At 37.6% G+C, this 25,439-nt stretch overlaps 2 protein-coding genes across 3 annotated transcripts in view; one reads left to right on the forward strand and one right to left on the reverse strand.

Moving 5' to 3' along the window:
• p3h2 (prolyl 3-hydroxylase 2) overlaps positions 1 to 21,654 on the forward strand; it is a 42,984-nt gene extending 21,330 nt beyond the window's left edge. The window contains 15 exon segments of the mRNA XM_020924684.2: positions 9,477 to 9,629; positions 12,146 to 12,335; positions 15,007 to 15,138; positions 16,476 to 16,571; positions 16,574 to 16,602; positions 18,556 to 18,645; positions 19,024 to 19,064; positions 19,384 to 19,472; positions 19,544 to 19,671; positions 19,762 to 19,857; positions 19,937 to 20,087; positions 20,183 to 20,300; positions 20,387 to 20,462; positions 20,681 to 20,821; positions 20,904 to 21,654. Of these exon segments, the coding sequence (XP_020780343.2) occupies positions 9,477 to 9,629; positions 12,146 to 12,335; positions 15,007 to 15,138; positions 16,476 to 16,571; positions 16,574 to 16,602; positions 18,556 to 18,645; positions 19,024 to 19,064; positions 19,384 to 19,472; positions 19,544 to 19,671; positions 19,762 to 19,857; positions 19,937 to 20,087; positions 20,183 to 20,300; positions 20,387 to 20,462; positions 20,681 to 20,821; positions 20,904 to 20,996 (1,623 nt within the window). The 3' untranslated portion in view covers positions 20,997 to 21,654.
• A 145-nt stretch (positions 21,655 to 21,799) lies between these two features.
• On the reverse strand, positions 21,800 to 25,350 carry ccdc181 (coiled-coil domain containing 181). 2 transcript variants are annotated; one of them, XM_020924641.2, is made up of 6 exons: positions 25,259 to 25,350; positions 24,285 to 24,424; positions 22,949 to 23,929; positions 22,708 to 22,854; positions 22,435 to 22,592; positions 21,800 to 22,343 (listed from the first exon to the last, which is right to left on the reverse strand). In XM_020924641.2, exons 2-6 carry the CDS (start codon positions 24,384 to 24,386, stop codon positions 22,172 to 22,174), a joined length of 1,560 nt encoding a protein of 519 aa, XP_020780300.2. In that variant the 5' UTR covers positions 24,387 to 24,424; positions 25,259 to 25,350; the 3' UTR covers positions 21,800 to 22,171. The 2 variants fall into 2 exon arrangements, with proteins under 2 accessions (XP_020780300.2, XP_055020660.1); XM_055164685.1 differs by having other exon boundaries at positions 22,934 to 23,929.
• Positions 25,351 to 25,439: the final 89 nt, after the last annotated feature.

A 25,439-nucleotide genomic window follows, 5' to 3' on the forward strand; every position in this document is an offset into this window, starting at 1 on the left:
AAAAGAAATGTCTACATTCTTGCTCTGTTTAGTAATCTGTAAATCACCTTGCTGGGGCTTCTCTGCTTTCACTTTAGATTGTGGACACTCCTTGACCCCGCTCATACTATTGTTGGAGGAATACTCAAGGCTCAGCTTGTGACACTGTGATGGACGGTGCAGTTACTATGATGAGGCATGCTGCTGCTCTGTCATTGTTTTGATTTAGCCTCCAGAAAAGGGCAGAATAGTTACAAAGAGTGTTTGAAGTGTGAACAAGAAACTCATCCCTCAGGGGAGAAAGGAATTTAACTTTTCACACAAAAAGTTAAAAGTGCTTTAGATGATGTTGCAGTGACAGAGGCTGAGTGAGCTTTCCACTTATTAAAGGTGCACTGTGTAACCTTGCTTGTGTAGGATCCGCCACCTTTTTGTCTCTGTGGAGATGTTACTCGTTTGTCTGCATGTTACTGCTATGTTCCACAGTTTGGCTTCTCCATGGAGACAAGCAGGTAATCCAAAGGTATCCAAAGAAAGGCGACCCCACTTACAGTAATATAGTTCATGTTTTTAATTAACTCACTTGTCATTGCTGTCAATCCAAACAAGCTTTATGCATTTGTCTTTAAAATGCAGTATATTAATAAGTAAATGTAGATGATAAACAATAATATTCAAACAAATTTTTGCCACTGACACAATAGCTCAAGAGGAGATTTAAGACACAAAAACTATTCTGCAAGTGTACTATACCGGTACGATAATATGGTTAAAAAATCATGAGCTGCAATAAATAAAGGAGAATGAAACTTTACCATTTAGTTTGCATCTGTCATAGAAGTCACAGAAGTTATTCATTCAGTTTCTATGACTCAAATCATATCATATATCAAAAAAAAATATATAATAATAATAACCATAAATTTCCCAGTAATGCAAAGAAATGTACATGATAAACACTGACCTAAAAAAACATTGTTCCATTTATCATATATTGAACGATAAGTCGATATATTAATTACTGTGACAGGCCTACCCATATATACTGTTGAAATGTTGCCAATGAGCTTTGGCTGGAAAACACATGTGTCTTGATCTTTGCTACAACATCAAATTGGTCTGAGCATGTAAAAATAAATGCTTTATTTCTCTGGGGGCTGTGGGGGCTGGCCATGGTGAGACGTGAGTGACTGGATGAATGCTGTCATTGTCTGAGTCACCTCCACTCAGCCCACCAGCCCTCTCTCTCCTGGGTCTCTGTGTTCCTGTTTCGTGTATGGCAGCTCAGTGTTGTCCACATTGGGTTTAGCACTCAAACTCCACATCATGCTTACCTTATGGGACCGCAGCTTTGGTGGAAACATGGAGTGGGTGGGTGTGACCTCTGACCTCTGCCTCTGCCAGTTCTTACATTCTCTCTTGATAGGAAATCCCCTCATCTCCTGAGCTTTATGAGTGCCAAGACAAGACTCAATAACATTTCATTATTGGACTCATGTTGGGTTTCCATTTATAAATACACCAGACGCCCCACAATCTCCTAAGAGGGTCTGAAAAGCATTTATTACATTCGGTTTAGTCATCTTCCTAAATTTGAAATACAGCTTTACATTGTGTGACTTTTCTGGTGGAGGGTCCACTTTTCTTCGTGGAGATGTTATTGCATTGTCTGTGTCACCATAACATTAACATGTTCAAAATAACATGGCTTTAATTAGCATTTACTTTAAACATTTTTGGAACTACTGCTTGCTTTTCCATGTCGAAAAATGGCACCTTCATGCTAATAGAGCCCAGTGCTGTCTGACAGTAGCCAAAATAAGACATTGGCTAACCAGGTCTGTTTTAGGAGAGAAAGGTGTTGCTGTTTATAGAGCTGGGGAGAACATGAGACAAGTGGCTGGTACAGGAGTCACAGAGGTAAACCACACAGAAAAGGAAGATATTAGAAGCCATTTTCCACTTGGTCGGCTCTAGTTAAAACTTACACTTTGTATTTGGAGGTTTCTCTCACAAAGCGCCCTTGTGTGAGCTGAACTTGTGCAGGAAGCGTCATCAGACATGGGGCTGGTGTGATGGTTGAGTGAGGATACAGTAGCTGGAGGGGTGTCATGTGACCTGGAGGTAAAACACTTATGGAGGCTCCTACAAAGATTAACTGGTCTGTTATTGTAAAGGGGAGAGAGGTTGAGAAATTTCCACGGCTGTCGAATGGCATATGGCACAAGCTATGTTTTTGAAGCAGCATAAATGTTCCCTTTCACACTGACTATAGAGCTTAAAGGTACACTGTGTAACTTTTCTGGTAGAGGGTACATGTCGGCTTGTCTCCATGGGGATGTTATTGCTTTGCCTTTAATGCTCACAGCATTAAACGCATTTCATGTACATGCGAGTGTAACTTCACCAGAGCAAGTTACGGGTCAAATCTATGGAGAGCCCACTCTCAGTAGAAGTTTGTTTTTCCAAGGTATTTCAGGAATAATAAAAAAAATGGAACAGAATAAAGGAAAAACAGATGTGTTTACTGTCAATATGGAACATAGGCAAAGCAGCGTCTTCATAGATGTTCATCAAGCAGATAGACAGATGGATACTTTATTGATCCTGCAGACACTCAGTACTTCTCAGGTAGCGTATTTTCCACCATTTTCTGACTTGTCATAATGTTGTTTCCTCATCAAAAACATACCTAGAGTTTTGATTTGTTTCATTCACACAGACTTTTCTGACTGTAAAGACTCTGATGCCGTGGTAATATATGAAGTGCTCCATTCACTAGAATGATTTGGATCATTTTAGCCCTGGAATTACCAGTCTTTACTGAACAAAAGCTAAAAGGTAGCTATTGCTATAGCTGAAAGTTAACTTGAAAACTACCACTTCATGACATCGCAAAGTGGAACAGAGCATTTTGAGCATTGGAAACATAGACAGACTAATAATGCAGGATTACTCAAACATATGTGAATGAAACAAAACACACAGGTATGTTTTTAATGAGGTAACAACCTTCTAAGATGGCTGACAAGATTCAATTTTGCGTAATGTAGGGCCTTTAAAGAATATGTCAGTCTATGGTTGCACAATTAATTACATTTTAATTGAGTTGAGATTTAATATCTCGTAATTGTCAGTGTCAAATCAAAAATACAATTAAGTCAAAAAATGCGATTGATCAATATGAGTGAAGAGGTTACGGCCGCACTGCATGTGGTGGTAACTTCAGGTCACTCTAATCATAACCAGATGTGAGTATGCCCCAGCCCCTCACAGACCTCCTCTGTTTGTGCTCTTTACATATTCACCCACTGTTTTCTCTCTCTATACACACTCTGCCAGGGACTAATACATGATGGATGGTGCTTCAGTCAAAGACGTACCAGAGTGCAGCGTTTTTAGCTCGTGGTGGCTCCAGTGTCTTCACCCACTAATGAAAGAGGGCTATTTAACATCGACCATGGTTAGGTTTTTTCAGGCATTCCTTTGACATGACCTTATAGGAAGAGCAGTTTGGATCACAGGGTGGAGCCAGGATAGGCAGAAAGACGCCACTGTGAGCCATAAACCTGAAAATTTATCAAGGTGCACCCCTATGACATCACCATCCCAGCCTTTTTCCACAGCATGTGCTTTGGGATGTCATGTGCTCCCTAACCTGTGCGTGCTTCCTGAATCAACATGGCACCAGTCAAAAGAGTTAGGGTTATTTGATTTTAGCAGCAAAGCAAAAACAAACCCTTGTCCGGTCCAGTTAGGGCGGTCAGCGGTGATCATCAATTGACTTATTCACACCCCAGACTACAGTACAGGACTTCATGGGGTGTGTGTGTACAGTAAGCATGTGATGAAACAGCCCATCAAACCAGCTAAGTGAGTTAAAGCTATAAGATGGAAAAGGCTAATTTGTACAGCCTGTGAGTGTGTAAAATGTACATCATAAAACCCATATATTTGATAGGCTCTTTAGATGTGTGTGCATGTTTGGTATATGTGAAGCGTGAAAGACCCTAACCAGAAATGTTCAATCTTTGTTTTAATTGAGTGCTTTCTGTATGCTTCAACTTCAGACTCAGCTAAAATAATTGAATCTTAGCTGTCCTAGAGTAGACTGAGAGAAGCAACCAATCTGCACCATCAGCCTCTCTGACCACCACCAACAGGGTGAGGTGTCTTGCCTAAGGACACAATGACAAATTTTACCTAAATTTTAAGATAAATGCGAAACTTCTTATAGTTTCCTGTTTAAATAAATCAGTGTTGATGTGTTAAACACAAATTTGAACATATAGTTTCTTTAATTAATTTTACCATGTGGTCATGGTACTTATGAAAAAAGAAAATTATATACCAAAATGCCAGTACTACAATGTTAAATAAAGTTTGCCTAAAAAGTGTGTAAAAGGCTTAGTAATCTAATGTGTTTGCTTTGTGCAAACACAAGCACAGTTCTAGAGCAACTGCATTTATCATATTGTTTACTCTGAGTAAATTCCAAGAATAGATGAGCTTCCAGTGTCCACCGCATGGCATAAATATTGATTCAGCAACAGTAAACTTCATATTGAACTGCTCAGATGATGTCTGTTTTGTTTGGACGAATATTCATCTCTCCAGTACTTCTCTCACTGTGGAGGAACCAGGTGCAGCCAGTTCAGGGCTCAGTTACATGTCAGACCGCATTTTAAATTTGACTTTTTCTCCGAGCCAATTCTACAGAATGAAATGCTCTTACCTTCAGGCCATTAAAAGCAAATAAGGAAATTGTGTAAACCTACAATTAGTACAAAGGAGCAATCTTTTCCACAGATGCATTCAATACTTTTGATTTGATTTGATTCCACAACTGATCCAGTACTAAAATATACAAGTATGTTTATGCAATGGAAGGACATACTCATATAATTGAATACTACATTTACTAATACTTTTTTTAAAGTTATCTTTGCGATTCAAGCAAGTCCTTTTTCAAATAACGTGGTTGTCAACTATTTGTAAAAGCGATATGCTATGTGCTGTTTGTCACTAACTCATTACTGTGAATCATGGTTTGGTTGTAAAATCTACAGCAGGCCCAGAGGAGACCTTAATGCTAATGTAGGTTTGCCTTGGCAGTTCTCCGTCCCACATCAAGGGGGCATGGGCAGGAGTGGCAGGGCGGGCCTCTGAGGCGGGCATCTGTAGTGAGAGGGGCAAACCCGGGGCCCACATAAGCACCAGTCATCAGCCTCCACAGGTGCTGCTTTGAAATACGTGTGAGGGGAAAGTCTGACTCAGGTGGGGCTGCACTGTACACCTCTCAAAGGGTTCAAAAGCAACATGTCATTAGTGGCGTTTGTGTATTTTATGTTGTGGTGTGAGAAAGCAGAAAGCAGAATCCAACTTGCTCTATTTACTTAAGTAATAAAGTAATAAGATTATCATTTAGAACTCGGCTAGGGAGTACAAAATGTTTTGTTGGCTCAGATTAGAAACAAAACACACATCTTACGTTATTAAATTATGCTATTAATCAAACCATTTGAAAGGAAGCAGTATAGTTCCAGTTGCTCTAAGAAACTTTTTGGCACATCACTAGGATTCACATGCAGTAATGTTTTTAGGCATATGCAGAGCTTGCAAGTGAATCAGGGTAGATGGACAGCCAATCATCTCTCATCCTAAAGCATCATTTAGCACTAGGCCTGTCACAATATTTACTATATCGACTTATCATCCAATATGTGATAGCTGGAATAATATATTTCGGGGCTCAATATTTACCTTGTGCATATTTTTGTTGTGTGGCGGTATTTGCTTTATTATTGTGACTGGCCTAAGTGGCACTCATTGCTCTTTCTTACTTGTTTGCCAATGATAAAATATTTCAGATTTTGTCACTAAGTACTGTTTTTACAATACACTTTATGGGGAAGAACAAATTGAACTCATTAAAGGAAGTTTTATAATGCAGCTTTAATTTGATATATGCACAGGACAGTCGCTTTACTATTGATGCTTTGCCTCTGATGTCATCATTTCATGGGGGTGTGAAGCTAACTGAAGGCAGTTCTCTGTCTGAAGCTCTGTTACTCAAGTTAGAGCTTGATATGAGTTTTAGTTTAACACAACCTGACCATGAAGAACTGACTTAGTTGGAAAGAACAGGGGAGATCATTTGTGCTGTTCAACTAGTCTCTCAGACACTGAATTACAGTCACAAGTTAGGCTAGCATTAACCAACAGTTTTTCTGTTAGTCACTCTCACCTTTTTTATTGAAAATCAAACTCTTAGACAGAACTATGAGCTTTTGTATTGTTCCCAGGCTCCTAAAAATGTATTGTTTAGTTAAATCCATCCATCTAAAAACATTTTGACTGTGTTTACTAATGTGTACGTTGTGTCTCCGTGGAAACTGCTGAACATTCCACTATATAGACATACATGTAGATGCCACTGCAATGTATCAATAATAATGTTTCTTGCTTAATAGATTTTCTTTTATTGGAGTAACAGCACATCTGTAATAAAATGTGCATGACTCAATTTCACCTCATCCAAAGGCTTCTCCAGCTGCTGCTCTGGAAGCCCCTGTGTTTTGGCAGTGGGATCCATTACCTTTACTCCCAACAATCCTTTGTGTTCTCCTGCCCTTGTCTGTGCAGCCGTTGTTATGGGCCATTGTAAATCTATTATCACCCGCTCTGAGACATGTTTGGAAATGCACTGCTGTTTTACCTATGACCTCACTCTTCCCTTCACCAGTAAAACATAACATAGTAAAACGGACGCTGATTTTTACCATACCCAGCGTAAGACAGACATTTATGCACAGGCATTGTCAAAGAAAAAAAAACAAAAAAAAAACGTAGCTTGAAAAGATAACAAATGCTTCAGTTCAATACTAATATAAATTAATTTGAACAGGTATCAATTAAAAAAAAGTATACCGATATATAAATGAATAAATACAAAATAAATACTAGCCTACATATCAGAATAGTATAGGACCACATGATATTGATAAGTGCTACTATTTTGCATTGATTCAATTACAAATGCTATTACAAAATGTTTGTACTTTTAAAATGCCATTGTGGTATTCCTTAGTAATGAAAATTTAAATTTTAGTACTGTGACATTATATACAGTAGCACATATGGCAAAGGTTCTGATATAACTATTCAGACCTAACTGAAAAATGTGGATTACGATCAATGGTCTTCTGTGCAGTGGGCGTCTGGTCTCTGGACAATAGTTTTGGCCTTTGTTGACCACAGCTGTCACTGTTAAAAGCAGGAATTCCCCCCTTCCTCCAAATGACAACTGGGATAAATCAGGTCTTTTCCAAAGGATAAAGAGCCACTGTGGGTCGTAAGGTAAGAGAGGGGGTGGTCTTCAAATCACATTTTGTTTGCATGGTTTCCTCCACTAATGAGTTGTGTTTCATCTGTGCTTATTGGTTAGTTGATAGATAAAATACAGGGTCTGACTTGAAAATAATTAAATGTGGCTCTGTGCAAACTCAAAAACTGAAGTGTAAGTTTTGTTCTTGCTCCAAAGCCAAAGCTGATGTTAGGGCTAAAGATTCTAACTCCATAACTCCAGCCAAAAGCTATAAAGAAACACACACAATTCACACAACATTTAGGCTAGTTTTACCATTTGAAATAAAGATGTATGAGGTTCAATGAGTCCACACGCCTTGTTATTATGTGTATTATTAATCACTGCAGAGTCAAATCCTTTTCTGTGTATATCGTCTGGTTTGTTTGTATCATAGTTCTCTCACTTAGAGCCATTACCCATGAATGTTGATTTGAGTCCATGTGTAGCCACAACATATTTTTCCACTGCAGTATAGTATAGGGCCTTTTTAGTGTTTACATTTATAAGCTATATGTTTTCCACATCAAAGTGGCCCTTTTCCTCTAAACAAAACTGCTATGTTGCAAAGATTGTAGTAAACTATTACCACTGAAATTTCTTCTGTTGTGTTTTGTAGGTCTGTGCAGTTGATACATTATTTATTCTAGTTCTTGAGTCTTTTTAATCCCGACATCTACAGCCAATTCTCTGTCAGTAAAAGCATGTGGTTCAGAGCAAAATTTACACTTTGGATTAAGAAATGTGACTATTTTTAAGTCTAGACTGTTTGTTTAGATAATTACTATTGGAAGCCAGCTATAATGATTTCCTTTATGTAAGAATCATCATCATCCCAACATCAATATACTTTCTTATAAGGAGCTGCAGTGAAACATAGGACCACCGTGTATCTGGACCACAGGCTCATTTCTCAGCAGTCTGCAGAGGTATGTGCTGAGTAGAAGCTATTGTGGCTCTCCATAATGAGAATACCTGTCCATGTCGAGACCTGAGACTGATCATAATCTCCTCTCTGTGGTTTTGTACTGGTGCTGGTCTTCTTCATGATATTATGAGCATTATCTTATCTTGGCTTTGATCTGACTTGAATTGGCACTAAATGAAAATGTTACACAACAACAAAACATATGGAATGTCATGACAGGCTTTATATGCTAAGTTATACACCTACTGAAGATCATTTGTTTAAAGAACCTATATTACTCTGTTCTCTGATGTTTTTCTATGTTATAATGTTGTTTTTGGAGTTGTGTTTTGCTTCATTCACACATGTTTAACACACAAGCCCTTCATATTTTGGCTGTGTTCTTCTGTCAAACAGAAAACACTCCACCTTGTGATGTCATGTGATAATACAGGAAACTTTGTACAACTTCATTAGAATAATTAGGACCATTTCAGCCCTGGAATTGCTAATCTCTACTGAACTAAAGGTAAACAATAACACTACATGACATCACAAGGTGGAACAGAGCATTTTGAGCTTTGGAGATGTGGACATATTAATAATAAAACATTACTCAAACATGTGGGAATGAAACAAAACAACTCCATGTATGTTTTTGAGGAGGTAATAACATTATAACATGGCTTCCAGCTCTCAAGAGTCAATTTTGTGTAATATAGGACCTTGCACGGACTCTGTGACATGTGACAGCTGCTGCTTTTTGGCCTGTGTCATGTCTAAACATACTAGGCCTGCACTATATCACAAACACAGTTTCTTTTTTAGCATCTGTTTTCTTAGAATCCTCTTATAATATTCTCTCTGCATTCATAACAAATTAATTTAATAGTGATAAATGCTTGTGGTTCGTGCTCTGGGCTCATCTCTCATAAGTTTTAATAGTGACAGTTCTTGGTATGACAAGAACTGTGTATCACTTTGAGTCTTAAACTTATCCAATGTGGCGACCAGTAAATCTAATGAAAATCCAATGGAATGATGGTTTTTGAATTGGCAAAGTTTTTCTTGTGTCTAAATTGTCTGCAAAGCCTCATGTTTTTGGAGAAGCTGAAATAAACTTTTTAGAATTTGGCAATTGACTGAGTGAAAATAAGAAAGTGTTTTTGGTGGATTTAAATATTTATTAATATCTATTAAATCCTTCTCCTCTTTTGTGTCCAGTTGAAGATGCCAGACAAAGCAGCAGCAGCAGCTCACACGTATTTCCAGGCAAACCCTGAACACGTTGAGATGGGACAGGACCTCGAGCAGTACAAAGCCCAGCGGGGCGTGAGGCCGGAGCATTTTGTGGACAGAGAGGCTCGCTTGCATCAGGTACAAAACATTAAACAGACACACTGCTACACTTATCCAGTGTAGCAGAAAATTTCAGAATACTGAATCCCTATCTTAAAATGTAGTAGTACTGTATTCTGAATACTTAGAATACTTACATGCATAATTTATATGCGCTGCAAATGCGCTGCATATAAATTATAGTGTAAAAACATCATAGGCTTAAAAACAACTTTATGTATGTTTGTTTCACCATTATGAATTTTCCTCTGACTAACTGGAGATGGAAAAATCACACACCACAAAATGTTTTTCTCACTGTTTCTGTGCAGTTTTAAAGCCTAAATTATGTAATCAAATACCGCTGTGTATTCCATTGATTTTACAAAAGTAACTGTATTCTGAATACACCCAAATTAAAACTTAACTGTAAACAGAATATAGTTAATCCAGAATTAGTATTCAGAATATGTATTCTCGGTACATGTATTCACTTACTTCCTAGCACTGCACTTATCTCTTGTCTACATGCGTATCCAGTTTTCTTTTATATCTATAAGCCGATATATATATAATGTGTTTCAGGAGGTTTTCCTCTTCACTTAAGAAGAGACAGATGGAGTCAATAGTCATTGTATGATAATCACCCTTGTGATAAAGGCTCTTGCTGTTTATGACTGGAAAGACATTTGGGTCTGTTTAAAGATAGTTGGGAAAATGCAGCAGCTATCTTTTTTAATTTTAATCTTCATGATTATTTATGTTTTGATTTGTTTTTATTATGATTTTAATGTATTTCTTATTCTGTAAAGCAGGGGTGTCCAAACTTTTTCATCAAGGGCCACATATCTAAACACAGATGAAGCAGAGGGCCAATTGAGGGCCGTAGACTGGCGCTCAGTACAGGGAATAATTGAAATATGTGCATTAGAATGAACCATCAGTCTTTATTCATGCTTAGATCCTTAAAACCACACACTAAATATTAAATATTAGCTTTATCAAGGTAGATTTTCAGAAAACTTGCAGTAAAAAAATATATTTTTATTTGATGCAAGGTAATTTGGGCCATTTCACCTGGAAGCCTGAGGGCCAAGAAAAATGTGTCTGAGGGCCACATTTGGCCCCCGGGCCATAGTTTGGACATGCCTGCTGTAAAGCATTTTGAATTACTTTGTGTACGAATTGTGCTATACAAATAAACTTGCCTTGCCTTGCCTTTTTTATTTTATTTTTTTTTTTGAAATGAGGAGAGTAAGTAAGAAAGAAGTAAGAAAAATCTATATAATAATGTTCTATTGGCAAACCTTATTTTAAGATTGAGCAAAATGTTCTCAAATCAAGATAACTACTACTTGACTAAAGCAGTTGTTGTCATACCTCAGAGAATTTACAGTTGATAATATTGAAGAAATAGAGATTTAAGATGCTAAATACTGAACCCAGTATTGTTCATTCAAAAGTATTCAGACATTTTCGCATGATTTTTACCAGTAGTGACCCAGCAGCTTGTCGGGTTATGCATTTCTATACGTTTCACACACTAGTACACAAACATGGTGGAGTTTACAATGGCAGTGAGAGCTGATTTTTTACATTCAATCTCCAACTGTAATATCATCTTTGTTGAAGCACTGAAACCCAAGCAAGCATTTTATCAGAACATTTAATATATGTGTCCTCATTCTACATCAACAACCCTGATAACCCTAACCCTGTTACAAGCATAGTGGTTTTCTCTGTAACAGCTGTTAAGACTTAACCTTTCCACCTTCTCCAGTTTATTCCAAACAGATAATGATTGCTGCTGTGCTCTTCAGAGCATCAGGGGGCCATAAATGATTTAATGAGTAGCTACAGTTTTACATGTGTTGTGTTAATCACTCAAGAGGCCTGTCTGTTATATAAAACAACAACATGGAATACCTGAATCTAAGCCTACAAATTGCAATTTTTCTGCATTTGCATTTTACAGTTTATGTTTAAAAAGTAAGATCTGTTCAGAGTACATATTTCAAACTTGATCGGGAGCATTAAATTACACTGTGTAACTTTTTGGTTGGGAGTTCATCATCTTCTTGTTTCTATGTATATGCCATTGCTCTGCTTTGAAGGTTCCACAATATGACATTAAACCTTACATTTACCTAAATGTATTACATGTGGTTTTATTGCCCAAACATGCCTTGTAAAACAGGCTGACTGTGAGCGGGGTTGCCTCTCCACAGATCTGACCAGTAATTTGGCCTAGTTTGGATAAAGCAATAATGCAGTAATAAGCAATCTTCATGGAGAAAAGCAGGCGGTGAACCCTCCACCAGAAAAGTTACACAATGCACATTTTAACATTTGAGAGAAAACTGAAACATGAACTGCTAAACCAACTTCAGAACATGTTTGTGAAGGTCTAAAAACTAGAGTTAAAAGTTTTGTCATAAAAAGACCTGACATTAATAAATATAATCTTTACGATTTCGATTTCGAATTGTGATATATTGTGCAACCCTACCCAAATCCCTTTTAAGTGTGTTTTTCCTGTGTTTTTCTACCTTTAGCGCTATTTCACAGATGCTGTTAAGTTGTACGACAAAGGAGACTATGAGGGGTCTATTGTTCTGTTTGAAGAGGCTCTGGTGGAGTACTTTAAAGCGGATGTGGAGTGCCGGGCTTTGTGCCAAGGACCACAGAAGTTTGAGAACCATGATTACCTGCGCTATCGCTACAGCCTACATGAGCTGGTATCAGGTGAGTAGCAACAGTAGTCTGGTACACAACATCTCTGCAGCAGAATCTAAAAAATGTCACAAAATGTAAACATGGCCATATGCTTTGAGACTATCTATCTGTTCGGGGAGAATTAAATGCTGTGGTTTCATCTTCCTTTTTATAAATTGTAATTGTTTAGAAATCACAAACAACAAAGGGGTTTACATAATCTGCTGTATTTGTTGCAACATCAGAGTGATAATTAACAATAGTGACATATTTTAACAATGAGAAACAGAGCTGTGTTTACGTGTAACTGTAAATTATGGTTGTTTATAACAGCTGGAGTAGATTTCCGATCCTACTATAAAGGCGCTAAGTGCAGCATGTGGGGAGCATGATTAAATTCCTTGTAGGAAATTTCTCAGAAGCACTTTACTTACCTGCCAACACATATAGCTTCAATGTTAGTAGAATTTAAATTAAAAAAAATAATAAATTAAGCAACATGATGTAGCTTTTCTGGTGGATGGTCTACCACCTTTTTGTCTCCATGTTATTGACTTGACTTGAAATGTTTCACTGTATGGCATTAAACTTAACGGTCTCCATGGAAACAAGCAGGAGATGTCACCAGACCAAGTTACAGGTCAGATGTGTGGAGAGGAAGGTTCACTCACTGTAAGAGTGCACTGTGAAACATTTCAGACAAAGTAATATATCTCCATATAGGACAAGCAGAAAAGTTACATGTTTAATTTAAGCTATATTGTAACCTAATTTAAAGAACTAATCTATTCTGTTAGGAGTTTAATGCATGTTTAAAGATGTTAACCAGTCCTGCTTCCAACCCCAAATGAGTGGAAAAATAAATGAAAAGCACCACACTAAGGCCCCATAATCTATCATGATGGACACATTTTCCTATAAATTACAAAATTCAGTACTTGAAACCGAATCCACCAATTATTGTAGATGGATGTGAGTGAATCAATACCACTGCTCTTCTGCAATACATTTGTTCAGCTGGACGCAGTAGCCACATTGTAATTGTTAGTCAGCATACTTTCTCAAATGCAGGCTACTCGTGTATACAATATAAAGAAAATAATGGGCGATGGGCCATACTTTGTTTGACTTACAATCAAGAGGCTTATTTTACATAGCACCAATGTGGAGCAGAGGGTGATTGTTTGTGTATGCTTATGTTAGCTTTCCCTCTGATTAAATATGTAATACATGTAGCCCTGTCATGATAATTACTATGTCAACTTATCGTTCAACAAATGAGAGAAGGAACAATAATTTTGGGGGGGGTCAGTATTTATCATAGGGACTTTTTGTTTGTACTAGTGGGGGACAAATAAGATTTAAGATTTCTGTAGAGGGTTGAATAAACCTTTATTACTACTCATCCATACTAACTTAAAGATGCACTATATAACTTTTTGGTTGGGGGAACGTCACTTGCTTGTTTTTATGAATATGTCATTGCTCTGCCTAGAATATTCCATAGTATGATAAAAACCAGTTCTACTATACATTTATTCAGTGGTTTTATGGCACAAAAAATACCTAGACAAAACTAGGTGAGCAGATTTGACCTGTAACTTGGTCTGGTTTGGTTTCCACGAAAATAGAAAGGTTTAATACCATACTGTGAAACATTCCATACAAACTAATGATAATCTCCATGGAGAAAAGTGCTTCTCAAGTGTTTCATTCTACTATTTATTCATTTCAGCTCATATTTATGTAACAATATTGTACATGTTTACATTACGTTTCAACATCATAATTTATTGTCTAAATTTTCTATAGCGATAAATCACACTTCATAATGTGTTCTCTTGACAGGCCTAACTACATGAAATTTATTCCACATGAAATGCCTTGATTGTAAATTGTCTGTTTGTAATGCATTGGAGACTGTTAAAATTCATGCAGCACCTCATCATATTTTACGAGATAAGTTACATCTGGTTTGGGGTGACTTCACTATATGTATGCTCCAGAGGCTTGCATGTTGTCATCTCTTGTGCAAGTTTGAAAAAGAAAAAATATTGAGCACTGTAAAAATCACTCCCCACTGGACATCAACAAACACACATTTACTGCATAGAGCCAGACCTCGCCCCAATAATAAATGAGAACAGCTTACTTGTTTCATCTCCACTGCAGCATTCAGAGAAACATGCATTGCCGGTTTCTGAGTCCAGTTTTCCACATTATTGTAACACCCACGGACCATAGAGGGACATGATGTGAAGGAATTAAGTTGCCTTTATAATCGATGACTATTTTCCCTCTTTTACTCCAGCTGCAGCATGATAAATAGCCTCTTGTATATCAAAAGAATACATATATCGTTTTTTTGTTGTTTGATTTTCGTTTTTGAGATTTGGCTAATGATCGACAATATGTTTTTTTTCTTGGCTGATGCTGATTGTTTGGAATCCAGTGCAGTCAATGGTCAATAAATTCTGACGATATTTTTCCTGAAATTATGTTATATTTTTAGGCAGCAGATTGACCAAAACAAAATATTGTCTGGATTTAAGGCTGAGAGCCAGTACGCTAAAGAAGTCTAAATAAAAAAATAAATCTATATATTGTCTATCTCTAGATTACAGACACTACACACATCTACTATCATCTACACATCTAATATTTTCTATCTTCTTAATTGCCCTGTGTCTCTTCTCCTCAGACCACTTCACTCAGGTGTTGCACTGTGAACATGAGTGTGTGAGAGACTTGGCCACTCGACCTGGACGCCTCTCACCAATGGAGAACTACCTGCCCCTCCACTACGACTACCTTCAGTTTGCATATTACCAGAGTAAGTGATGCCTTATAACCAGGGGAGTCGACGGGGGGCTCAAAGGGCTCTGTTGTCCCGGGCCCCATGGTCTTAGCATTTGACCCTCTTAATTACTATTAGAGAGGTCTCCATGTGAGGCTTCTTACCCCAGGCCCCCAAATTTTTGTCAACGGGCCTGATTACACCTATTATTTAGAATGGTTGTCCAATAGTTTGGCACTTCTTCTGTTTTAGTTGTCATAGACATCATTGACTTAGTATTTAATATTAAACTATAACATATTTTGCATAGTAAATCGCAATATTGATCAAAAAACAGATCTAACTGAAAGAAGTCTAATGGTTTCCTCTTCAAAACGGCAGAACTGAAAGACCCTGCCTCTTCATAGTGACATTTCACTCTAACAAGCAGTGGATTTTCAATGACACGTTTCTATTGTTGAAAAATGGCTATGTTACATTTAATCTTAATTTTTGGGTTAATCACAAGTAAGTACAGAGGAGTGGGCAGGGATAGGGGGAAGGTGAAAACTGAACACTCAAGTCTAAATGCAGGATACTGTCACAGTTCATTTTAGATAATATGTCTGCTTTTAATTACTCTTTTTTTTTTTTCTCCTTTGTGGTTCCTGATGGTGGGCCCCACTCTGTGGGTCTATAAGTTTATCACTCAAATGCCCCATCTTGTTTTTACTAATTTCGTGAAGCAAATTCAAGGCAAAGCTGCTGCCAATACAACAAAAACTACAGTTGTGAAAGACACTGTGCTGTGAAGATCTCGAGATTATCAGATAATTCTAATGACTAATAGGCCCAAGCAAAACAAAAGGGGTCAGTGAGTATTTCCAAGGATATTTTTTTCAATTCCTGGAAACTATCAATAGTATAGTATGTGGGAAAATGTCAGATACACACATATGCTTTTAATTATTGACAGATCAATTTCAAGAGCAGAATTATGCAAATACATCTTAGCTGTCTGAAATTCAGGGGAAAACAAAGGCAGTTTGATATGCACATCCTCCCAACTTCTCAATTTTTTTTAAACATAAACATATTAGCCACAATTTCTGTGCTCGACTCAAACCTCCAGGCATTTCTTGACCTGGAAGCACAGCAGATAACATGACTGCTTTTACTGCCAATTCAGGAAACCTTAAGTCAGCCCTGAGCCTTTACAAGACAGTAAAAATGCAGTTTATATGGAGTAAAGTGTCTAGGAGATCTTTATGATTCTGAATGCCACTGTCTGACTCATATAACATACTGTGTATTTTGTTGTATGGCTTAAATTTCCATAGTATAACACTGTGTTTAACTACTAACATGTTTTTGTATTTTATTTCATATTTTAGCGGACTGGCTGGAGGAGGCCCTGCAGTGTGCCTTGACCTACCTTTTGTTTCATGAAGAAGAGGAGTTTATGACTGAAAATGTGGATTACTACAGGAAGTGCTGGAACAGGACGGAAAGCCACGAGAGGTGAGTCATTTATGTGTTTAAGATGAGGAACTATGGAAGTGCTTAGTGCAAGCTGGTTTTACAATGGCTAAATTAACAGTTTATGGTTTAAACTGTAGCTGTAAAGGGCTTGCATAATTATGGTATTAGGATATTTGATATTTTATTTACGGTCCTATATTATGCAGAATCTACTCTTGTGAGCTTTAAGCCATGTTGTAATGACATCAGCCGTCATCAAATCATACCTGGAGTTGTGTTTTGTTTCATTCACTTATGTAACCCTTTATTATTGATCCATCGACATCTCCAAAACTAAAATTACTCCAAAAAAACATGTAATGTCATGAAATGGTAACAGGTTTTGTCATTCATTCAGTGGAGATGGGAAATTTCATGGTTGTAGCCATCTAAATGATTCTAGTGAAGGTGTATGGAGTTTAGAAACACTGTGGAGCACTTGCTGTATTACCTGACATCACAAGGTGGAATAGAGTGTTTTCTGTTTTCTTCTGTGAGAACAACTCGGTATGCAGGATTTGTGTGATAAACATGTGAACGAAACGACTCCAGGTATGTTTTGATGAGGAAACAACATTATAACATAGATTAGAAAATGGTGTAATTTGGGCATTTTAAACACATTTGCAACAATATTCCACTTCATGTGCATTGGCCTGTCACCCATCGTAATCACATTATACTCTTTTCAAAATGTACAGTATTGTTAATTACACTGCCAACAACTGAAGCGGTTATTTTGAGTTACTTATTCAACTACGTAAACCTTAAATCTCATCATAGTACATTAATAAATGAAAAAGGACACATGGCAAATATTGAGCTCCAAAAAGTATTGAATATAATAATTATTGAATATATGAAAGCTGGGACAATAAGTCAACAATGTGGCAGGTGCATTTTACATGTATTCATTTTATTTTATTTATTTTAACCAAAATTCATTCCACAACCCAAAATATCCCAGTTATTTCATTTACAGGGGACAGGGATCTTTTATGATTAGGGTTGATCTTGCCATTCATAACAGCATACCTGCCAGTCTGTTTTCACTGCTCTGTACAAAGCTTTTTAGCTGTATGCATTGGCTGAAGTTGCTACTCACTGTTTGGCATGGGATCTCTCTAAAGTTTGCCTTTTCCTTGGACTCCTTGGTACTCATTCATCTGGAAGTGAACCATCAGCCTGTTTACAGCAAAGTGTTGTTTTCATCCGGTCACGCTAACTACTTTTCCCCTCGACCCCTACTGTTGATGGCAAGCTAAATAGTTAAGCTTTTAGGATCTCATCTCTTTTACTGCTTGGTTGAATTTGTTTCTTTGAGGTTTATGTATAAAGAAAGTGCTTTGTCTAAATCCCACCTTTTTACACAAATCTGGTTCTCATTATAGTACAGGAGCTCTCCATAGCACCGTGTGAACATGTGAGAGAAAGGCCACTTATAAGATTTTGTTTTCTTTCTCTTATAGCCTACATTTTTTTGACCACAAACTATTTTAATGCCATTTATGTATTTTAGGAGCTCTGAATCTGCACCAGAACATTTAATTGCTCATCAGTGTATAAGGGAGTTGACTTACCCTGGCTGATTTCTGTGCCAGTACCAGTCTGCCAAAGAATCCTGCATTTCACAACCCACACTTTACAATGCCTACATAAATATCTGCACATTTTATGCATGGCTTGAAAACCTCAAAATGCCACTAGATTAGGGAAATTTCCTTTTTATAGTAAACAGCAGAAAAATTACATAGTACATTTCCAGCTGTACAACAACTATACTGTACATACATTTATATAATCTCTTGCTATTTTTGCTAATTACTTAGAATGTATTATTATCATTAATGTTTTTGCTCTTTGTTAATATAATATATTATGACATCCAAATAATTTGTCTAATTTTAATATACTGCTGTTAATGTTATTGTCATTGTCATTGGCAATTTACAGGAAGCTGCTTGGTACCTCAGGAGACACAAACAGGAACTAGAGCTACTTCTTATGGGCAGTGAAATCATGGGAGCCGAGTTTATAGAAGGGGTGAGTAAGAGAATCAATATCGCCTTTAGCAAGTTCATTTGAAACAGCCAAGACAAACATACTTCTACCTTACAAGGTTATATTCAGTCAGAAAAACAGCATTATCAGGCACTTGTTACATAGCTGCAGGGCATGTCTATGAGACAGCAGATCTCCTTCAGGGTGTGCCTGCACTGTCACTGACCGCAGGCAGAGTAACAGGTGTTTCATAAAGGCAAGGCTAGTCTTTGAGCCAACAGTGACACCAACTGGACATGACATAGCATTCTTAAACACTAGCTACTGTTTTAAATTAACATGCATTTTTTATTTTTTTTATTCTGTGTGCATATTGTGACATAATTTATTAAATACTTGCCATGCATTTTACATTTGTAGAATTACTGGAGTGGCACAGGTGGAAGAGATGACTCAAACAGGTAAATGGCATAAACATTAAAATTAAAACATAGATGTGTTTCTTAGAATTGTTATTAAGATATTGTGCAGTCAGTAAAAGAAAGAAAATAATTGATATCCAGATACTAACTGATACTTAAACTTAAAAAAGGAAAAAGAAAGTTTTTTTATTTATTTATTATTTATTTATTTTTATTTTTTTTTACTTGTGGCATCAAAACTAGTAGCATCAATCCTTATCTTTAGTATTGAAATCAAATTGGAAATTTTAGTATTATAACAACACTGAGTAATTACTTGATCATCAGTTCTATTTTGTGTTTTTTTTTTTTGTTCCAGAATTCCCTCTGGTACTGATGGTGGATTGGAATATGTTCCTATTTCAAACAAAAAGAACATCTCTTCAGCTGTTTTACAAAAGCAAGAAGGTCAGGTCCCATCTGCAGACTCTGTGGTGAGACACACAGTACATGGCTCTGACAGTCTCTCGTGTCTCCAGGGGGCCCTCTAGTGTACGACAGTGTGCGTCTGGTGAAGAACTCTGCTGCTTTGAATGGATCTCAGAGAGTGCTTTTGGACAGTGTCATATCTGAGGAACAGTGTTCAGAGCTTAGACACTTGGCACATGTAATATATTCAAAACATGATGACATAATTATGAAATTGTTATTGTTTTATTAAGTTTATGTTGATAATAATTTGTTAATTTTTCTTCAGTCTGTCACAATGGCTGGAGATGGTTACCGAGGACGGATGTCACCACACACTCCAAATGAAAAGTTTGAGGGAGCCACAGTACTCAAAACTCTACAGGTACATTCACCCATATAAAGGGTATAAAACATGTCATATAACTACAACAATACAACAGCTGTATGCTTTTATCTTTTAGTATGGATACGAGGGCAGAGTACCTCTCAGAAGTGCACGACTCTTTTATGAGGTCAGCGAAAGAGCCAGAAGAATCATCGAGTCCTACTTTCTACTCAACTCTACACTGCATTTCTCATATACACATTTAGTGTGCCGCACTGCCATAACAGGTTAGTGCCACAGATCAGGTCTATATTTTCTACTGAAAGAGATTAATGAAGGTTTTGTTTAAGTTTTGTTTACTTTCGGCTTTGTTTCTATTTAGGTCAGCAAGATCACAGGAATGACCTGAGCCATCCTATACATGCGGATAACTGCCTGTTGGATCCTGAAGCCAATGAATGCTGGAAGGAACCACCTGCTTACACATACAGAGACTACAGGTGAGAAAGAGAACAGGCCTAATGCATACAGAGATGTTACTTTGGTCTGTGATCTTAACATATCTTACGATGTCTCACCTTTTTAGTGCATTACTGTATCTCAATGGAGATTTTGATGGGGGAGAATTTATTTTCACAGAAATGGATGCCAAAACCGTCACGGTAATTACATTTCTTAACTTACTACAGGGGATTTTTGACAGGCCACAGTAAACCTACGTTTGGATTAGATTTATGTCAGAATGGGTATACAGCTATGCCGAATTATTTTACTATCGACAGTACTTCAGGAATGCAATAAGTGGAAATCCTATAATAGCAAATCCTAAAATGAAATCATGTATACCAGACTGATACCATTGACACTGTTGTTATCCCAGGCCTCAGTGAAGCCCAAGTGCGGTCGAATGGTGGGTTTCTCATCTGGAGGAGAGAACCCACACGGAGTGAAGGCAGTGACCAATGGACAGAGGTGTGCAGTGGCTTTATGGTTCACCATGGATCCTCTTTTCAGAGAACTAGTAAGAGCTAACTTTCATTCATCATAGTACTCACAATAAGGCTTCTATATCAGGCCTAACTCTTTGAATGATTTTCCCACAGGAGAGACTGCAGGCTGATGAAGTGATCCAAGCGCTGGACACACAGTCAGTGTGGACACAAAGTCTCAACATCAACCCTAAAGATGAACTCTAAACAAACAACTGCAATGCTTGCTTCTCCTCACTAAAATAACTTTATTATTTTAATATTTATTTAATGTCCTTTGGATAAGAACATGTCTATTTTTGTATTAAGTGTAATTATGTATTATATTATTAAGGACTTTATGTGTGATGCCACACACCAGTACTTGACTTTTTTGTCTGCATACATACACGTAGAGTTATTGTTTAATGGTTGTGTATACTGTGAAGATAAACATGATTCCAATTACAATGTCAATGGTCAGTACACAACTTACATTCACATTTTAATGTTTTTCAGTCATTCTTATTTAGCTAGTGCACTGTTTGAACAAACTCTCTGTTGCTGAACATTGAATGCACTCTGAAATGTGTACTTATTTACTTTATTTGTTATTCTTTGAGAAAATGCCTTGGGGCACAGAGAAACTGGTTTACCTGTACACTGAGAAGAGTTGGTGTTTATTTATAAGTTTTAGACAGCTACACCTGTAACTGTTAGTAATATGATGAGCTTTTTTCATAAAAGCAAATGCCAGTCGTTCCTGTTTCAAGGAATACATATTTTATTTCTTAATAACTATGTCCTTGCAGAGTCATGCACTGTAAATCTTAATTTTATTTTATTTGTGCTCATTGGGTTTCTGTTGATTATGTTGCAAGATGTTGGCCACTTTTACTGTTATGATATTTAATAATAAAATGTTGTAGCATACACTTTATGTATGTGTATATGCAAATAAAATTATACAGCTTTATTTAGTAGTATCATGTTTTATTTGAAACAACAAAACACATGTATGTACGGTATATAAAAAATACTATTAAATAATTACTGTGACGTTGCAGTACTGTATTAACCTTGAGTCTAATACACATAAGCCTCTGTCTAACATGATTGTAAGGCTTACAGTACAAAAGGTACAGCAGCTGGATTCAAATATTACCCCAACTTGTAGGTATAAAATACAGCATTTTCAATAAAGTGCATTAGCTTCAATAGGGATGAAATGCATCCCTACATTTAATTTATGTCCGGAAAATGACGAGTGCAAGACCTTTACAAAACAAAAATTTTAAACCAATAAAACAAAATCCTCTGTGATGTTAGTTAATGTTGTTCAAGTCCTTTGTCCCTGAGGTTGAATTTAAACCCGTCTCACTGAAGTGACACGGCCCGCTGGTTTAGAAGTGGTATGACAACTGTTCATTGAATCTAAATGGCTTGGCGTCACTGACAGTGCACATGAGGTCTTTCATGCGGCGAGCTTGTCTCTCCTCTAATACTAACCTCCGAGAGCGCTCCCGAGCGGCCTGCTGCTCCGCCTGCCTCTCTAAACGCTTCCTCCTCAGCCACCTGAGAACCATAGCAACAATAGCAGGAAACAGTTTAAACCATAAACAGATATAGTGTGTTTAATGGAAGAGCACCCTTAAACTCAACTCACCGTCTGAATGCGTGCTCACAGTCCTCCCGGCTGTGCAGAAGGTAACTAGTGTCCTCTTCCAGTCTCCTCAGCTCCACCAGCTGCTTCTCTTTCTGCTGCTGTTCCTGCTTTCTCTGCAGCCAGTGTCGGAAGGCCTCCTCTGGATCAATTGTGTCTTTCTGCATAATTTTAAACATATTTGTAAAAACATTATTTTTTTACATCTTGAAATTAGATTTGTAAATAAGTGTTGTTTTTTATACATTTTTTTATTTGTATACACATGCACAGCACCTTACAATTCATCCTCTCCATTTCCTGTGCCCGTTGTACCCGCTTTTCCTCCACAATCTGCTCTCTCTTCCTCATGAGCCAGGCTTTGAATGCCAGCTCATTTTCTTGTCTCTTCTGCTCTTCTTCCTCACGTTTTTTCTCCTCTGCCTGACTCATGACAACAAAAAAAACAGAATGTCAGCATCACTCGCACTAATGAGGCTTTGTTAAAGTCTGTTTTAATTACCTCTGACACTCTCACCTCTCTGGCAAGTCTCTCCTTTTTCTCCTGGATTTTGAGCAGCATCTCTTTTTGCTGTGGTGATAGCATGAATGTGGTCTGGCTGGACATCCCTGTAGCAGACTGGACTCTTCGCTTGGTTCCTCGGCCCTGGCTCGTTCTGAGACCATGACTTGCTGAGCTGGGCCTAACCCGGGGCTGAGAAGGAGGCTTGGGAGTGCACATTTTATCCTCTTTTTTGGACGAAGAGTGACTGGCAAATGATCGCGGGGAGAAGGAAGCAGAATGTTTCTTACTAGAGATACTTGACAAAGAATGTGTACTGTCACTACTTAAGATGGGAGGAAGAAGTCCTTGACTTTCTACATCTTTTATACTAACCAGGTCAAACTTCCCATCCTTTTCAATAAGCACTCTCCCCTCTTTCCCCTCCATACCTCCTTCATTGCTGTCTCCAGTCATTCTCAGATCTGCATTTGACAGTCGGTCCTCTCGTGGTGACAATTTTAGCTCGGATAACTTTCCAGACACTTCACTCTCTGCTTGTGTGTCCTTTGTGTCATTATTACTCATATTGTTCCCTTTCAAGTCTTCATTTTTCCCTGTGTCTTTTTCAAACTGCATGGGGGGTACAACTAAATCAACCAGTGTCTCTTTAAAATGCAGCCGTCTGCGCCGTGTCATATCGGGGGCTTCTTGGTCCTGAAGTTCACGGTTTGCTTGTTGTATTTTCTCCAATATGTACTTCTTTTCCTCCTCTGTCTGTTCATCTATCTCTGGTGGAGGGGGTACTAGATCTGAGGACTTACTGGGGCTGTCTCTGTCTGAGTCATATTCAAGAGGGTCCATAGGTGAAGGCCATCTCTCCTCATCATCTAATTCAAGTATTTTGTTATCTCTCCTTTCCTCCCTCTGTTTCATGTCCTTATGTTTCACTGTGTGGGTATGTTCCTCTTCTAGTTCTTTGTCTATTTCCGCCTCAATGTCATCATAGTTTGGCCCCTGTGAGTGGAGAGAAAGGGTGTTCAGGTTTCATAGCTGAATGAGTAGTTAGCAGATAATAGACTAGTGTGAGGACAGGTATGTGTAAGCCTGTTCATCAATATTGCATTCAGCCATAGCACAGTGAAAGTATGTCACTTCATGTCAGCAGAGTAGGTTTCACATACAAGTCGTAAGATACAGCCGATCAAGTAACTCAACACTACTCACTGTCACGCTTTACCAGAGCAGGGTCAGAAGCTGAGGCAACACTACCACCATGCAGGTTTTAGTAAATAGATTAGTCAATTCAATACAACAAAGTAGGGCAATGACAAACCCCCAAAACAGGATATGTGGTCCAGAGAAGGCTTACCTGATACTCACTCCGGCCCTCTTCACTGATAAGCCAGTCCAGGTCCTTCTCAAAGTCATCCTCATAGTCCTCTTGTGACTTGGTGCAAACCACTTCATTCATTCTCCACCAATGAACAAAGAGAGATGTGTTTTTTCAAGCTGCAAAGCAAAATAGTGTATAAATTTTAAGATATAGAAAAAGTAAATGATATTAACATTAATATAATCTATGTTCTAGGTCACATATGGCTTACTAGATGAGCTATGAATGTGAAAACAACAAATAATCCATTTATTATTTTATTATTATAAGACATTATTTTGAGGCCCCACGGGTGTCTGTATTGTTTGTGTCTGAAGCTTTGAGTTATAATAGCCTAATCTTACAAAGATAGACAGTGAAAATAAACATAAATTAGACCAACCAAATGTTATCAAAATGGTAGCTATGCCAAAGGAGAAATTAAATTTAGGTAGGTAAAAAGTTAAAAAGCTACCATAAATGATAACGCTATGTAAAAGAAAGACACCCGTTTTGTTTCCTTTTCAGGGCTATCAAACTACTTACTTTAGCCTACGTTGTTGTAACCTCTTTGAATTAAAAGTGCTAAAATAGGACGTCCAAAAGTGCGCTTAGTCCTTGTATTTCCCACAACAGTGCCCCACATTTATCCAGACACAGCTCCAGAGACTTTAATCTACTCCAGCCCAGAGCAGGCTTTATGTGAACCGTCGTCATGGAGATACACAACACGCTTTACAGTCCGCGCATGCGTATTAATGCAAGTTTAGGTCACGTTTATGGCCCAGGGTTGTTTTCTGTTTAAGCAGTGCAAATATGAAATATCTAGTTATTCCCACTTGTTGCCACTGACTAAACATCTGCTACTATAACTAAGATGTATTATTAAACGTATTAAAGTATTTATAGGTTTATTAATCAAATGCTTAGCTGCTTTGTACAGCGCAATAATAATAAGCATATTTACTTACATGTTAATAAAATGTTAAATTTAGCTCGAGCGCAGTTTTTTTGACCATCATCCATGTGACCATCTGACAACTCTACGGTTGGTCGGGCGTTTCATTGTAGCTCTTTGCTTTGTGGCTAATGTAGTTCAGTTAGTTAAACTTGGAAATTAAATAAAATAGAAGACCGAAGACAGTGACTACA

This window comes from Boleophthalmus pectinirostris, unplaced genomic scaffold (assembly GCF_026225935.1).
Source record: "Boleophthalmus pectinirostris isolate CB_2022bp ecotype Guang Dong unplaced genomic scaffold, ASM2622593v1 HiC_scaffold_7, whole genome shotgun sequence".
Taxonomy (NCBI): domain Eukaryota; kingdom Metazoa; phylum Chordata; class Actinopteri; order Gobiiformes; family Gobiidae; genus Boleophthalmus; species Boleophthalmus pectinirostris.

What these genes read in the sequence shown, in the direction of transcription:
- ccdc181 (XM_055164685.1), bottom strand. Translation starts at nt 24,386, where the DNA reads ATGAATGAAGTGGTTTGCACCAAGTCACAAGAGGACTATGAGGATGAC. An exon ending in TGGAGAGGATGAATTGTAAG is followed by an intron (nt 22,593 to 22,707) that starts GTGCTGTGCATG and finishes AAAATTATGCAG; the next exon opens with AAAGACACAATTGATCCAGA. An exon ending in TGTGAGCACGCATTCAGACG is followed by an intron (nt 22,344 to 22,434) that starts GTGAGTTGAGTT and finishes TATGGTTCTCAG; the next exon opens with GTGGCTGAGGAGGAAGCGTT.